The sequence below is a fragment of the Macrosteles quadrilineatus genome, unplaced genomic scaffold (genome assembly GCF_028750875.1).
Source record: "Macrosteles quadrilineatus isolate MER2022 unplaced genomic scaffold, UCM_ALF_1.0 Scaffold_1__1_contigs__length_201487025, whole genome shotgun sequence".
Taxonomy (NCBI): Eukaryota; Metazoa; Arthropoda; class Insecta; order Hemiptera; family Cicadellidae; genus Macrosteles; species Macrosteles quadrilineatus.
In genome coordinates, this window is record NW_026542594.1 from 145,710,919 (window position 1) to 145,727,161 (window position 16,243).

General features: G+C 34.6%; 1 protein-coding gene across 1 annotated transcript in view; it reads left to right on the forward strand.

Annotated features, from left to right (window-relative positions):
* The window catches only part of LOC128986661 (proteasome activator complex subunit 4-like), a 110,491-nt gene that overhangs the window by 32,905 nt on the left and 61,343 nt on the right, over window positions 1-16,243 (forward strand). Inside the window, exon 13 of the mRNA XM_054407141.1 lies at window positions 9,826-9,963. Coding sequence (XP_054263116.1) covers window positions 9,826-9,963 — 138 coding nt within the window. The remainder of the gene's footprint in view (window positions 1-9,825; window positions 9,964-16,243) is intronic.

The window sequence follows — 16,243 nt, forward strand, 5'->3', positions numbered from 1 at the left end:
TTTCATGGAATTTTTGTTTTTCAAATAAGGTAGTTTTATTAAAGAAAAAAAAAAAAAATAAGAACATGCTCAACACTTCTTCAATTGTCTTCAAAAACTTTAAACACAATATTATTCAAACTATATAATATGCTACAGTATTTCAAACTAAGCAATTACGTGGATCCTTCTAATTTGAAAAGCATAAAAATTACATTTTGTTTGAGTTTGACCTGAGCTATAACTTTACACAATCACGTCTACATAAAAAACATCAAAATGACAAAGCCTGATATTTAGATTGTCCAGACGGCTCTCCCAGCTTGCTAACAGTTAGCGGCCAACCTAGTAGGCCTTCTGTGTGATTTTCATTTCCTAGGTTATTGCGGATCATTCTTGCGTTAAAATAATACCTAATGGTTACTTCAAGTAATAATTTTAATAAATCACTAATTACCCATTATTTCTTCTTTTTTAAACAGAAAAATTCATTGATACAGTAATTATTTTTTCTAAGTGTAAATTAAAATAAATTTTACTATATGTTACTTAAGTTGGTGTATAATCTTTGGTTGGTTAGCCATTATTATTTTGTTATTATATACACCAATGACAAAATAATAATGGCTAACCAACCAAAGATTATACACCAACTTAAGTAACATATAGTAACATTTAAAGTAGCCCTCATTGGTGTTTGCCTAAGACAACCTCCTAAAACTGGGGCTTGGATTATCTGGAGTGTACTGTAGTGAATACTGAGTAAACTTTGTCTTGGGATACTAAAATTTAGGCTTAACCTCGTCAATCAGGAATCAGCTCAAAAGTTGGAACTGTTGTTCAACATCACAATATCATCATAAGATATCTTTATCTATCTCAGTTGAAGCAGCGTTGTTGAAGCTAAACACATAACACAAATGAACATGAAGATTAACCCATTAGCAGTGGAATATTTCTAACTTCTTGATCAGCATCGTACGTGTTATTGAATTAAATGAAAGCACAAAAAATACGTCCAATAACACTTGTAATAATATATTTACACTTATACTGTTTACTCACAAGACAGTAAATACATTTACCTACGACCGTTGTTAAAGTAGCCATTTCAGTACAGTTATTAGAATTGAAAAGTATCTCATAACAGCATTGTTTACTTTCATAACAGCATAGTTTTACTCATAACAACAGGGGTAACAGACCAATGAGGTTCAAGGATTGAGAGAGGAGAAGTAAAATTGTAATGATTCAAAATTCAACTATTCAGCTGTTCAGGCCATTTTAATTGTTGATTGGTGCAATTAGTGTTTGATACAATGTTTCGTTTCATCACTGTCACTGGCAATCAATGAGAGGTTATAAACGAAAACATAACCTCTTTTAGAAGTTATGAGTGTAGTGATTTTTAGTAATTAAAACAATGTCGTTGGTAAAGTAGTGTACGCAACTCGCATAAATAATGTTAACGACACTCGTAGAAGTTTTTAAGGCACTCGCCAAGGCTCGTACCTTAAATTTTCTACTCGTGTCGTTAACACTATCTCTACGCAATCGTTGCATAAACTACTATTAAAAGATGGTAAGTGGGGATCGATTTTGATTGGACCCTCCAATCATTATCAGACCCAATAGGCAAATGCCTATTCGACCCATTTGTCCCATTCGCCTAATTAATAAAACTATAGATTGCCGGGCCCAGTTTGGGTGGCATTTATGAGTGGCATTTCATGGTTACTTCAAAGAACAACATTGGACTTAATAATCTGCCAGAAACTATTTGGTCCCTAGGAGAGTATTAAAATAACTATATCCACAAAGCCTGTGGTTATTCATTTGTGGCTCTATTCATGAAAAAAATCTGCTCAATTGGTCAAGTAGTTTTCACGTTATTGATATACTTCAAACATTCATGTCTATAATATTAGTTCCTTCCATCCAAGTCATTGCCTCGATCAGTAATGCACTACAATTTTTGACTTGCTACTATGTTTCCCAGGCATTATTTTTGAAGAAAATAAACACTATCTATAATATTAAAACGTAATAGGGTTTTTTTATTTCACGATTCTGAATCAACCACCTGACGGATTTTCATGATTTTTGTGTTGAAAAAGAAAGATAATTTTGAGCACTAGGGAATGTCGAAGCCATAATTTTAGTTTAGGGTCCCAGTTATTTAGAAATTAACTTTTAATTTTTGAAAAGTCTAGCAGCCGACGCTAAGATTCTAAACTAGCATTTGGTATAATATAATTTGCTTAACATAACAGCTGTAAACATTCAGCGTTTGTAACACAAATTCAGCATTTGGATCAAATTAAAAGACATACTAGGGGTCGACTTATTTATACTATGTGTAATGCTAATCATTCAATCCTTCGATAAGAGGATGACGGATTGATTATTTAAATATACATAGTATAATACTAGGATGTTCAAATTATTTTTTTAAGTAATCTTTGTAATCTTCGGTTTGTTTTAGTGCAATATAATTTGTTTTAACTAACAGCTGGTTAATTATAAAAATGCCCTATAGAACTATAAGGTTATTTACTCTGATTTTGTCATTGATTATAGGAAATAAGTAAGATTAGTAGACCACCGAGATAAGTAACACCATCGATGTATACAAGTCGAGGTTTACATGATATTTGTACACGAGTTAAAAAAAAAAATATGCAAATTATTTTACTGCTCAACTTTTTTGGAAAGGGTAGGAAAATCACAATTTTTAAATGTTTTAATTCATCTTGGCAGCTTTTTGTTTAAAATCAATGTTTTTGAATGCTTGAACTTTGTTTGGATTAGGCCCGGAAATATTGATGTCATAAAGATGGAGATCAAGAATCCTCAGGAATACGATTTTAAATTACCACTACAACCTCAGACGGGTTTTATCCAAAGATATACAGATGAATGACATAGATTGAACATAACGTCATCATTGACCTAGGATACTGCAATTAGACTAACCATTCTTTTATGAAATCTAAAAAGTTGTTTGGCGTGTGTTTAGTTGTGGTTACGTTTGGAGGTGCTGAATATTTTATAGTTTAAATAAATGAATATGGGGAATTACGATGTACATTGATTCAATGAGGGTGGTTTGATTATCAAGGATATTAGAACTGATAACGGAATGGATAATAAACATGGACAATTAATTACGTCACTAGCTTTACTAGCGTTTTTACTTTTTAAATTCCTTCAACATGTGACCAGTTCTTTTGTTCAAATGGATATTATTTTATTTTTTACTCAGCTGTTGACAAAACAAACTAATATGTTGTTGTGTTTACATTTCTTTGTTTACATTTATTTATTTAGCAATTGATGCAGTGAAATTGACATAAAGGATTTGTGTGGACGATTCGTTTAATGATGTCAGGACACCAACGTTATAATTATGTGTACTGTGAATTTTATTTGATGTTTTCGTTTTATTTTAAGGAGTTTCAATTCAGACCTACTGGAAATTGTGTATAGTATGAGTAATTGTATTGTGGTGATACAGTATTGATTATGGAAGAGGCAGGTATGCGATGGAAGGTGATATCATTGACTAGGCCTATACACTTCTCAATTGATAATTACTCTTTCTACTGTAGGCTACAATAAAATTTGTCTTTATACGTGTAAACTAGCTGTTCTGAAATATAGGCCTTCACAGTTTTAACTGACTACTCCCGTACTTAGGACGGGCTAACACCTCGTACTTTTTTATAACAATTTGAAAAAAAAAAATAAAGTCAATAGGTTGATGAATTATGGACTTAAAAATAAAATTACCCTATTCGCACAATACCACAACAATTTAGTATTTGACAGTTCTCAATGTGTATCACAGTTTGTTGCTGCTTTGTTCAAATTAGCTGTTATCATAAATTCAAACAAAAAGTTAATAGTGCTGCACCCTGTTGGTAAACCAACTGCCTGTCCTAATGTGGTTTTATGTCAATGCTCGTTCATTTTCAAGATGAGCTCCTTTGCATGGCTCAATCACGTACTGCTTAAAGTTCGTTCGCTGCGCTCACTTGCCTTCAAGTTAGCTCGTTCGCTACGCTAACTCGCCTTCAAGTTAGCTCGTTCGCTACGCTAACTCGCCTCCAGGTTGAAGTTCGTTCGCTACGCTCACTAACCTTTTGGTTGCAAATTAGCTGTTGTCATAAATAAAAAAAAATAATAGTGCTGCACCCTGTTGGCAAACCTATTAACTTTTTAATGCTATTGAACATCACAGAATCAAATTTTTAAGTTGAACCAGCTGTTAAGATTCTTTAATTCCATTTAAATATGACTTCTCATAAGGTTAACATGGGAAACTCCAGAGCCACTGGGGCGGAGCCCTTTTGACGGATCTGCACCAAACTTCACACAAACCATCCTTGAATTATGCTTAATAATGCCTGAAAGTTTCATTACAATCTGTCGAGCGGTTTCGGAGTCCATACAGGACAAACAAACAAACATACATACATACATTGGATTTTATATATATAGATAACCATTTTCAAAATTCAAAAAAAGATCCTTAGAGTTATGACATTTTCAAAACCTAGCCGATCCTGTAAATTATTATTTAGAGAATTGAAAATATTAACACTTCCGTCAGTTTATATCCTGCAAACATTAATCTTGATAAAAAAAAATCGTGAATCTTTTATGAATGAAAACCATAACTATAATTATTTAACACGACATCAAAATGATTTACAACTGCCCATTCATAGACTTACCTCACTTGAAACCCTTCCACAATATCTAGGGAAAAAACTGTTTAATAAACTGCCTGATAATAGTAAATCATTAGAAATGTAACCCGCTTCCGGGTGTATTTTGTTAATTTGTCGGGTCGGGGCGTTACGCGTCCCTGATAGCCTAGCCGAACTGGGTTATTCAGGGGGTCAATTTTGGTCGAGTTTCCCGCTTTTGTCTCCTAAAGTCGTTTTCCTGGCTCAGGCGGGAATGTTATGCCTCTTGGCTTTATTCGTGCCTCATCATCGCCAGGAAACGAGTGAATAAAAGAGGGAGGGCGAGATTTTGTTTCGAAGTTATAGTTTCGTGCGCGACTCTGTTCACAACATCCTCGGTGGAGTGTCAATTATTTATTTAATTTACTACCCTACGTCCATGCGCCACGGACCGAACAGAATTAGTTTAGATACGTCTTTATTATTTAAAATAATACAATGCGTTTCGGGCGAGTGGACTAGTTCAAAGCCCCGTGAGAGAGTAGGAATATGGAAAGGTGCAAACGAACATACAGAGTAGGGTGGAGAAGGATCGCTAACAGGAAGAGTAAGATACGAGATACACACACACACACAGAGACAGGTTGAGCACACAAAGACTTATTTCAAATAGATTAAGCCTAACTAAAAACTAACTTATTCCCAGATTTTCCGGGATAGCTTAGGTTTAACTTATAAATTACTTATTTCCGGTGTGCCCGAAGTAATTAAAGCTAACTTATAAATAACTTATTTCCTGGTTTTCCGGAATAGATTAAATCTAGCTAATAACTAACTTATTTCCGGGTTTTCCGGAATAGGTTAAAGCTAACTTATAACTAACTTATTTCCGGTGTGCCCGAAGTAATAGAGAAAGAAGAAAAGCTACTTAGCAAACTACAGCTAACCAAAGCAGTTAGCTGCACACAAACAACACATACAACACACAGATCACTCAATTAGCAACAGTCCAGGAACCAAGGAAATGGTGAAGAATGGAAATAGAAGTTGGGGCTTAACTGTCTAATGTCACGGCTAATTAAAATTCCCAAAGCCAATCAGTTTTCCCAAAGTATCTTAGTTAAGCATTGATAGTCAAAGGTTAAGCAAAGGTTAAGCGTTATGCTAAGATTTGAAGCAATTTCGAAGGTTAGTGTGTTAGTAGCGGAATCGTATCGTAAGGTGGAATATTTTAATGCCTTGTTCAACACCTCAATAATTAGTAGAAGGCTAAATGAATAATTAATAATGAAGTGGTAAATATAGTAAAGAATAGTAAAGCAACTACATAGAACATTAACAGTTAATAGCGGCTAAGCAACGACATAGAACAGAACTACTGTGCACTGGTTCTAGTATAAAAGACGATGAATAATGGTTGCTGCAGCATAGTATAACAATGGTTAGTACAGTTCTGAAATATGTACAAACAAATGAAAGCGTGTTAGTTAGTAAAGAAGCCAACCAATTATTAAAATCACTCTAATAAATCAACTATTTACTCTTATTCCCATGGATAAAATATCTCACAGCTGAAGTGCTGCTATAGTAATTAAGCTAAACATTGACTAACAACTAAACACCACACATTATATTTAAGTAACACCGTGTTCTCACGGACCTACGCGATAAACAAAATAAACAAAAACACACGAATATGAAAAGACACCTTGCGTGACCGGAACCGATCGAACTTGAATAGATTTAAACAATACAAATAAAACAACACAATTAAAACAGAAAGGAATTATAACCGGACAGATCTCGTTCTGACCGTTACTTCTTTGAACTCACGGTCTATAAATTATGTATCGAACGAAATTCAGACATTCCACAAATCAAAGCTGATCGTTATATATTTACAAAGTTATTTTAACAAAACAGATAACACTCTATGTTATAGTAGAACGATAGGAATAATCACAAGTTTAAATAAAGTGATCTCTGCTAATTATTCAACTTAATTTAAGACTAAACTTTCCGCGGACGTTTGACTTAAATAGCATAATCGATTAACAGTGAATAAACGATAGGCGTAATAACAGCGATAGCGAGTGAGGTCGAGTTATCCTAGGCGCCCTAGGTACAACGATGGCGAATGTTGTCCACTTACTTGGCGTGAGCGAGAGTGTAGGGTCGGGCGTCCTTCTTCTGCCTAATTGCTCAGGCCACTGCTCCTGCTGACTGTCGACTCTCGCCGACTCCAACTCACTGACCCTCCGAGCGCCGCGCACATCCAGCGCTGTGGTTCCTGCGCAGGCGCGGGCGACTGATGCGCGGCCCGGTGGTACGGCGGTGAACCACAAGATCAGCTGTTGCTGAACTTGTGTCATCTGCTAATTTGTTTTGTTTACATCTTTGAACTTAACTTCGGCGAATTGGCGAGGCGATTCTGCTAGTAAGGGTTTAGTTTTATTATAAATATTCACTAATCTTATGAACCCTTACAGAATCTCTTGAAAAATACAAAAAAGAATTTACCAAATTGCTGCTTAATAAAGGGCATTACAAAGTCAATGATTTTTTAAATGATGTATATATTTGATTTCTTAGCATATTGTATGGTTATTATAGTTTTATGTATTTTAATTGTCATACCTGTTTCCCAGCTATGCTGGATCTGTAAAACGTTGTGTGAAAATAAATGATTCCACTTGACTAATACGCTACATGAAACTTTGTGAACAACAAGGCTTTTTTGTTTTTAGATTTAACCCCACATATTATATACCAAAACGTTTGTCTAGGTGTGCAAACTGACCTTAAATTCTTAAAAATCCCTTGAGCTCTGTCCCAGTGGCTTTTAAAGTTCTTATGTCATCCTTATGAAGAACATATTTGTTTACATTATGATCAGCTGGATAATTTAATTGCTGTTAATATTTTAGTTGAAATTTAAGGAAACAAGTGCTACAAACATTTACTTACTTGGTTGAAATGAAAAATTTACTATTTGAATTTGGGTTGGTCTAAATATTACAACGGAAAAAAGCCAGAAAGCCTGGACAATTTGATATACTAAAAATAAAACTGAATTAACACTGTGCTGCATTTCTTAAGCAATCATTGAAAGAGCCGATTTGCAAAATATGGAAACATAGGAAAGTCATAGAACACCACTAAGTAGAAGAATTTAAAATATTGTTTTTTTTTTTTAAATTTATGATCGATGATCGTTATTATGGACAACCTAATGCGGCTATGAGTGGGACATATTAGTAGAAAACACTAAAAAACAAGATCAGCTTTTGAAAAATGATATGATATTTAAAAGAAATGTTGATTATATCGATCTGTTATATGCATCGTGGGTATTTCCATAATTTTTTGAGCTGACTATTTTAAAGTCATCAGAAATTATTACTGTTATTCATTTTAAATAACACCTATAATACTTTGCAATTGATCGAATTCAAGCAACAGGTAAGTCAGATTTAATCAGTTTTCGTATTTAATGCCTAAAGAATCAGTGTACCAAATTTCAGCCTCCTAGGTAAATGGGAAGTAGAAGAATTAGAGATGAGTGAGTGTGTGAGTGAGTGAGTGAGTCAGTCAGTGAGTCAGTCAGCTTTGCATTTTATATGTTTAGATTTGGAATAACTAATTACTAGTGTACCTGTTGCTCGAATTCGAGCAATTGCGAAGCATTACAGGCGTTATTTTAAAACGAATAACAGTCATAATTTCCGATGACTTTATAAGAGTCGACTCAAAGATTATGGAAATACTCAAGATGTACACAGCAGTTAGATATAATCAAAATTTTTTGTAAATATCTTATCTTTTTTCAAAAGCTGACCTTGTTTTTTAGTGTTTTCTACAAATTTTCCCCACTCATAGCCGCATTAGATTGTCTATAATAACGATTATAAATGAAAAAAAAAACATTATTTCTATTTCTTCTACTGTACTTGGTTGTGTTCTATGACTTTCCTGTTTCCATTGTTTGCAAATCGGCTCTTTCAAATATTGCTCAAGAAATTTAACACAGTGTTAATTCAGTTTTATTTTTAGTATATCAAATTGTCTAGTATTTCTCACTTTTTTCCATTGTAATTTTAAAAATTACACCAACCAAGTATTGTCTACTACAGATGCAATAGGCCTACGCCAAAGAATATCGTCTAAGTGCAATCTCCAAGAAGTGGTAAAAAAGGCAGAAACCAACCCATACAATAGATATTATATAATATAAGTTAACTCCATAAGAAATAATTTTAAGAGTTACTGTGATATTAGGATTTCCCACTGATTTGGTAATAGAACATTATATTGCAAAACATGGCACGATTCAGAAGAAAATCTATTTTAAAATCAGAAAAAACCCATTGCAAATACTTCATTTTGACAAATTTAGTAAATCACAATTTAAATATTAACAACTGTTTCATTCAAAAGTAGGTAGTGTAAATGTATGCATATGGTCGGAATGTAAACAAATCTGAAGAGGGGACTTTAAAGGCCTCTGGGGCAGAGCCCCAAGGGAATTTACCTTGTTTCTCTTTTGATGGCTCATCTACAGACTAAGACCTTCTTTAGAGACTCCTACCAAGTTTTTACGCCCAGCCGTTCTCTGTAATTAGCTGTGACAAAACCCCGTTTTTCCTCCATAAGAATAACATTGGATGGGAATTTAAAGGCCACTGGGGCAGAGCCCCAAGGGAATTTACCACGTTTCTCTTTTGATGGCTCATCTACAGACCAAGACCTTTCTTTAGAGACCCCTACCGAGTTTCTACACCCAGCCGTTCTCTCAAATTAGCTGTCACAAAGAAAAACAGTTTCAAATTAATATATAGATAGTACAAAAAATTTGGATAAAATCAAATTGTGTTAATATTTCACCAAATCATTTAATAAAAATTTGACTAATTTAGATAATACTAACCAAACAATAGTCTGACTCAACTTGATACGCAAGTAGTCAATCTGATACTTGACTTCACAGAAAAATCTACTACTCACCCACCCTCTAAAAAGTCTGTTAAAATATCATCACTGTCCTTTTTTCCTAATTACACTAATCCATCCAAAACTCCACTCAGTGATGGGGGTTCAAGTATTAAATTATCATTAGGACTTTCATAAATTTGAGTAATTCGTATTTTTGCAGGTCCGCCCAGAGGAAACTTTGAAACTTCTCCTACCTCACTTTTGCCAGATTATTTTAGCATATGGAGATCATGAGGATATCAAACAAGAAGAGAACTTGGATAATGAGCTACTTTACAATCTGCTCTTACTATCTGAGGTACATAGTTGTATACTTTGTTGGTATTTAGTTTTGAAATATGAAAACAGTGTGTTTATTGAATGGTACTTGTATGAGAGTTTTGCATCGGAATTAATTTTCAAGAACCATGTAGAAACAAAAATACTCCTGCCGCAGCAAACCTGCAGATCGGATATTGGGCTGGATTCGGTTTTGATGGATCCAATTTTGTTTCAACAAACAAAAGAATTTTAAATGGAAGAGGCCGATTTCAAGGCATATACTGTGACATTGCCTAGCCATATAAATTATTGACATCAACATATATTGTGGCATTGTGACGACATATATATTGTCACGTACCCCTCGACCAAAGGGGTAGCAACGGGGGGGGGGGGGGGGTCGTAGCTCAGAAAATAAAGACCAAAGAAATAACTTACCACAATACTTTTATTTTCCCAACTTTGGCGCTCGTCCTCCTCTGATTATCCCTAATTACAAACTATGACTGACCTCAACTACGCGACAATAATACTTCCTCTTCATGACGCCTTGCCCGTCCCGTCTCTCTTACTCTCCTCTCCTCAGGGGTTGATGTCATCACTCCAACTCAGGGTACCTTCCCATGTCGACCTCCTCGGTTCTGCGTCCCGCGCTCGTCACGTCTTCCGTTCACGCCACAGCTACACTCTCTCTCCGACGTCTAGTCCCCTACTCCTTGCTCCCGACTCACTGACTCGACCGTCCGTCTCTGACACTGCGCTCCGACCGACTCACTGCCTCTGGCGCTAACACAGAGCTGCCCCCTCTTCATACACGGGGAACAGGATGCCACGGTCAGGGAATTATGATGAGTAATTAGTCCCGACGATGGGAAAATGGGACCCATCGTCACAATATGACATTATCGGTATCCATATACGTGACTATCTGTATCCACTAGTGGTGGGCGGATCCAAGAAAATGTCTGTACCGGATCCGGATCCGGATCTTGAAAAATTCGGATCCGCATCTTCGGATCTTCGGATCCGGATCCAGATACACACTGTCATAAGGGCGGGTAAAAAAACATAATTAACAGAATGCCAATTTAAATCATACTGTTTAAAATTAAATTGGTAATGTTTAAAGATTAATACATCTTATATACAGAGTAATCTCCAGTTGAGCTCATAATCCCTCATTTTTCAAAATCATAAAATGAAACTTTGTCCTAAGTTTGCACGACCACCAAAAGGGTATCTGTGTATATTTTACTATAGTTCGATCTTGAGTATGCTATAACGTGGTTATTGCATGCAGCATCCAATTTATTTATGCGTGAATCACCTCTTGTTAATCTCTTCCTTAAATTCGTTCCAGGTCCACAGTACTGATAGACGGGTATGTGAAGTTCTACAGGTAAAATACCCGGTGTCTATTGTACAAGAAGACTGTACTGTGTTCTAACTTAGAAAAATATTAGATGGGGGAGTCTTGACTTTTTTATTCACTCTGTATGGACACAGATAATCTTCTTGTACACAGACAAAGGGTATTTTACCTGTAGAGTTTCACATACCCGGAGATCAGTACTGTGGACCTGGAACGAATAACATAGATATATAAGCAAGGGGTGATCCAGGCATACAAGACCGATGTTTTCCCGATTTTATTACTAACACAAAGCTGTCTGTATCTATGTACAAGACCGATTAACCGGATAACACGATGGTAAAAATTATTACCGGTTTAAACATTACTACCGGTTATTATTACCGGTTTGGTAAACATTATTCCCGGTGGAAGTGCATTTGCCCAGCTATCATTACTGTGGACCTGGAACAAAATTCGGTGGTAAAAATTATTACCGGTGGAAGATGCATATGCCCGCCTATCATTACTGTGGACCAGGAACAAAATTCGGCGGTAAAAAATATTACCGGTTGAAGTGCATATGCCCGGCTATCATAACTGTGGACCTGGAACTAAATTCGGCAGTAAACATTATCACCGGTTGAAGTGCATATGCCCGGCTATCATTACTGTAGACCTGGAACAAAATTCGACGGTAAAAATTATTACCAGTTGAAGTGCATATGCCCGGTTATAATTTCTGTGGACCTGAAACAAAATTCGGCGGTAAAAATTATTACCGGTTGAAGTGCATATGTGCGGTTATAATTACTGTGGACCAGGAACAAAATTCGGCAGTAAAAAATATTACCGGTGGAAGTGCATATGCCCAGCTATCATTACTGTAGACTTGGAACTAAGTTCGGTGGTAACAATTGGTAACAATTGATAACAAGTCGTCTGCTGTTGGTAAAAAGTGCAAGTCTATGTGTATATTGCTCCACATTTAAAAGTGAGTTTTTGAGGAAATACATAAGCTACAACCAAAGTTGTGAGTTATAATAATGAACTTAAATATTTTTAACAAAATGAGACATTAATTTTTATTCACGGTGACAAGATAATATTTAAATTATAATTCTAAACTTTACTTACAGGTAGGAGAGTCCTCAAAAGTGCTTGATTTTTGGTTAGTCTATTTATAAACACAGAAATCTAGTAGTAATACTCAAACAAAATATGGGATTTTTAAAACATAAAAGCATAATATAAATTTTGTATTATTAAAGTATATTACTCTATTTAACAAACAAACACAGCACTATTTTATTGGATCACTTCAGTTTTCCCTGAAAATTCATGCACCAGAGTGACAAGGATAATCCTGCAACTTAACCAGCTGGAAGTGACGTCACTCATATTTGAACTGGGTGTCCTGTAACTGGAGTTTGACCCTGATTAGATGATAACTGAGCTGAAGGTAGGCACCGAGTGTTCATAAACAACAACATTGGTGTTTTCCTTGTTATCTATTGGCACAGTGATAAGCCTGTAAACAGTCCCCTTGCTCCATATGAAATATAAATAAATAAATAAAATTATGAATATCCCAAGTGGGTGGAAGCGACAGGAGGTGGTGAGAAAGAAAGGTTTAAATGCTGGAAAGGTAGATATTTATAGGGAATGTTGCTGAAAGTCAACAGTCCCGGAAGATCAAATAATTTATACCTGTGCCGCTAGGTCAAAAACTACAATGTTTGCAGTGTCTGTAGATCAAAAGTCCCAGTAAGTCAAATAGTACAGTCCGAGCTAAAAACGTGGTCTATGTTAAAGCAATTGACTTATTGGGAATTTGACCTAATGCAACAGCAGTTTTAATATAACGAAATACGGTAAAATACAAGTTCAGTTTCGCTGAGTCAACAGTGCCGGAAGATCAAAAGCAATAAAAGTGAACGTCGATTCAGTGTAAAGTAGACCTCCTGCAACGCTTACTACACCAACAAAACTTGCTTTTAGTTACTTCGTGTTTTGTCATAATTAGAATAGAGCTAAAATTATCATATTTGGTACATAGCTTATCTATTAATGCTTCTTGCCAACTGTTTGGTCAACACTGTAAATAGGTATAGTTTATGTAATGAAAAGCCTTTCGTCAAAATTTGTGGCATAAAATACACGCAAGGACGATCTAAAAATTTCTGGTTATTATATACGTTTGTAAAAGGAGATCCATTTAATTTTGGAACTATTTTATAAGTTATAATGTAGTCTACACATAAACTGTGTAAATGTATTACGCCTCGGAAGGGTTGAAACCTGTCCAAACTATCATATATATTATTAAAACGTAAATATGGTTTTTTCACATTCTGAATCAACCAGTCGACGGATTTTCATTATTTTTGTGTTGAAAGAAAGATAATTTTGAGAACTAGGGAATGTCAAAGCCATAATTATAACTAAGGGTCCCAGTTTTTTAGAAATTAAGTTTCAATTTTTAAAAAGTCTAGCAGCCGACGCTTACCTTCTAAGCTAGATTTTAGTACAATATAATTTGCTTAACATAACAGCTGTAAACATTCAGCATTTGGAAACAAATTTAAAGACATATTTAGAGTTGACATATTTATACTATGTGTAATGCTGACCATTGATCCATTCAATTCTTAGGTATGAGGATGGCAGATTAATTAAATATGCATAGTAAAATTGTAGGATGTTCAAATTATTTTTAAAGGAATCTTTATAATCATTGATTTGTTTTAGTCCCATATAATTTGTTTTAACTAACAGCTGGTTGAATGTAATATTGTTCTATATAACTATTACGTTTTTGGCGAATATCCCATATAGGGAATAAGCTATTACCGTAGTACTTATGGTAACACCTGGACCCGCGGGACCGATTTAATTTTTCGTTTTGAGGTCCCTAGAGGCCAAAAACACCATCCGTTCAAATTCATATATACAGGGTGATCAACTCACGGAGTCCACCATTGGGAAATCGGAAACGGTAAGAATTAGAGAAAACTTTAAATGGGGCACATACCTTTAATTTTTGTGGCAGTTAAAATATGATTTTAGTTTTTTATCATGTTTTCGGATAGAATATGCAATTTAAAAACTTTGTTAGCTTTGACATTTTTTTGATAAACCCACTCGTTTAGGATTACAGCCTATGGAAAAATGACTTCCGGTTAACATTTTACATCATGTAGCTCCTAAACGAGTAAGTTTAGAGCAAAATTGCAAAAAGTAAATCAGTCTTAGAATTGCATCTACATTCCTTTAAGACTATAAAATAAAAAGTTTTCCACTTTTCAAGTTTGCCGCCATTTTTTTAAATAATATAATTCATATTTTTAATGAATTTTATGGTCTTTTTGGAATGTGGATGCAATTGTAAGACTTTTTTACTCTTCCCATTTTTGCTATAAACTTACTTGTTTAGGAGCTACATGATGTAAAATGTACACCGGAAGTCATTTTTCCATAGGCTATAACTCCTAAACGAGTCGGTTTATCGAAAAAATGTCAATTATAAAAAAGTTTTTAAATTGCATATTCTATCCGAAAACATGATAAAATATAGGGTGTTCCATAAGAAATTTCAAATTTGGCCGCCATTTTGGAAAATGGCGGCTGAATTTCAAAAAACTAAAATCATATTTTTAACTGCCACAAGAAATAAAGGAATGTCCCCCATTTAAAGTTTTCTCTAATTCTTACCGTATCCGATATCCCAATTACAATTGAAATTGTAATTGGACACTAGTAAGTACCAGTGCACTTGTTGCTACCTCCCCCCTTCGGTTTCATGTATTCCTCTCAATCACTTCAAACCTAGGAGGATTAAACATTAATGTTAATTAATGTTAAATCCTCCTAGGTTCAAACCTTAAACACCCAGATCGAAACTCGCCTGTCGTTATTTTAACATCGCTTAATTTTTTTTACTATATTTTTCAAAAAAGGAAGATTAAATTGATTTACTTTGGATTTTAAAAAGTGGACGTTTTATTTTATTAAAGATTTATGGTGATACGTAAATATTGTGGTATAGTAAAGTATATTATATTGTAGTTAAGTGTTAAATTTCGAAATTTTAGGGTGAATCGAGATGAATCTTTTTTTATAACATACCTTAACGTACATACCAAGTTTCATAAACATCGGTTGGAAAAGTGTAAAGATAAATATTTGTATGTAAAAAATACAAAATGGCGGATATCTGGTTAACGAAACGATTTTGGAAAAAATGTTATCCTTCATTTTCTGTTTATTTTGACCCAAGGAATTACTAGGTAAAGTGTCTCTCGGCTTATTTTTAATACCTTGTTTGTGATGCATTCTTATTAATATAAGTGAAAAATGTAAGCTGGTAATACAGAAAGATGTTTTATAAGTAATATGAATGTACTGGTAATCTGTATATTCATCTTTTTCTTGTCCTTAGAACTGTAAATTAAAAGTCCACTCAGCAGTCGCATCGTACGATGTAGTTCTTTCCATGCGTTGCGAAATGCTAAATTTGCCGTCCTCTTCAACCCAAGTTATCTATTGAACCACTGATTGTAAAAAATTCAAAAAAATATATTTTACCCATCACACTTTTGGCTACAACTTTGCCACAGACAAAACCTCTCTAACCCAAAAACAAACAAAAATCTCGCATGCTAACTTTTTCATGTTAGAAATCACGATTTAAAACTATTTCACCATACATATCAATTTTTATTAATTATATCGGTAAATAGTTTAAAGTTCCAACAAAATAGTCATCGAGTAGGACTAACCAAGAAGCTCTGTGCCAATTTTCAAAATCTTAGCACAACTTTAAGTACACCAAAACACGAAATTATTGAAGTCATGCGTCGAGAGGACTATCGTTGTTTTTAACAGATTATACTTTTGACCTTCCGGCACTGTTGACTCAGCGAAACTGAACTTATATTTTATCTTATTTCGTTTAATTTAAACT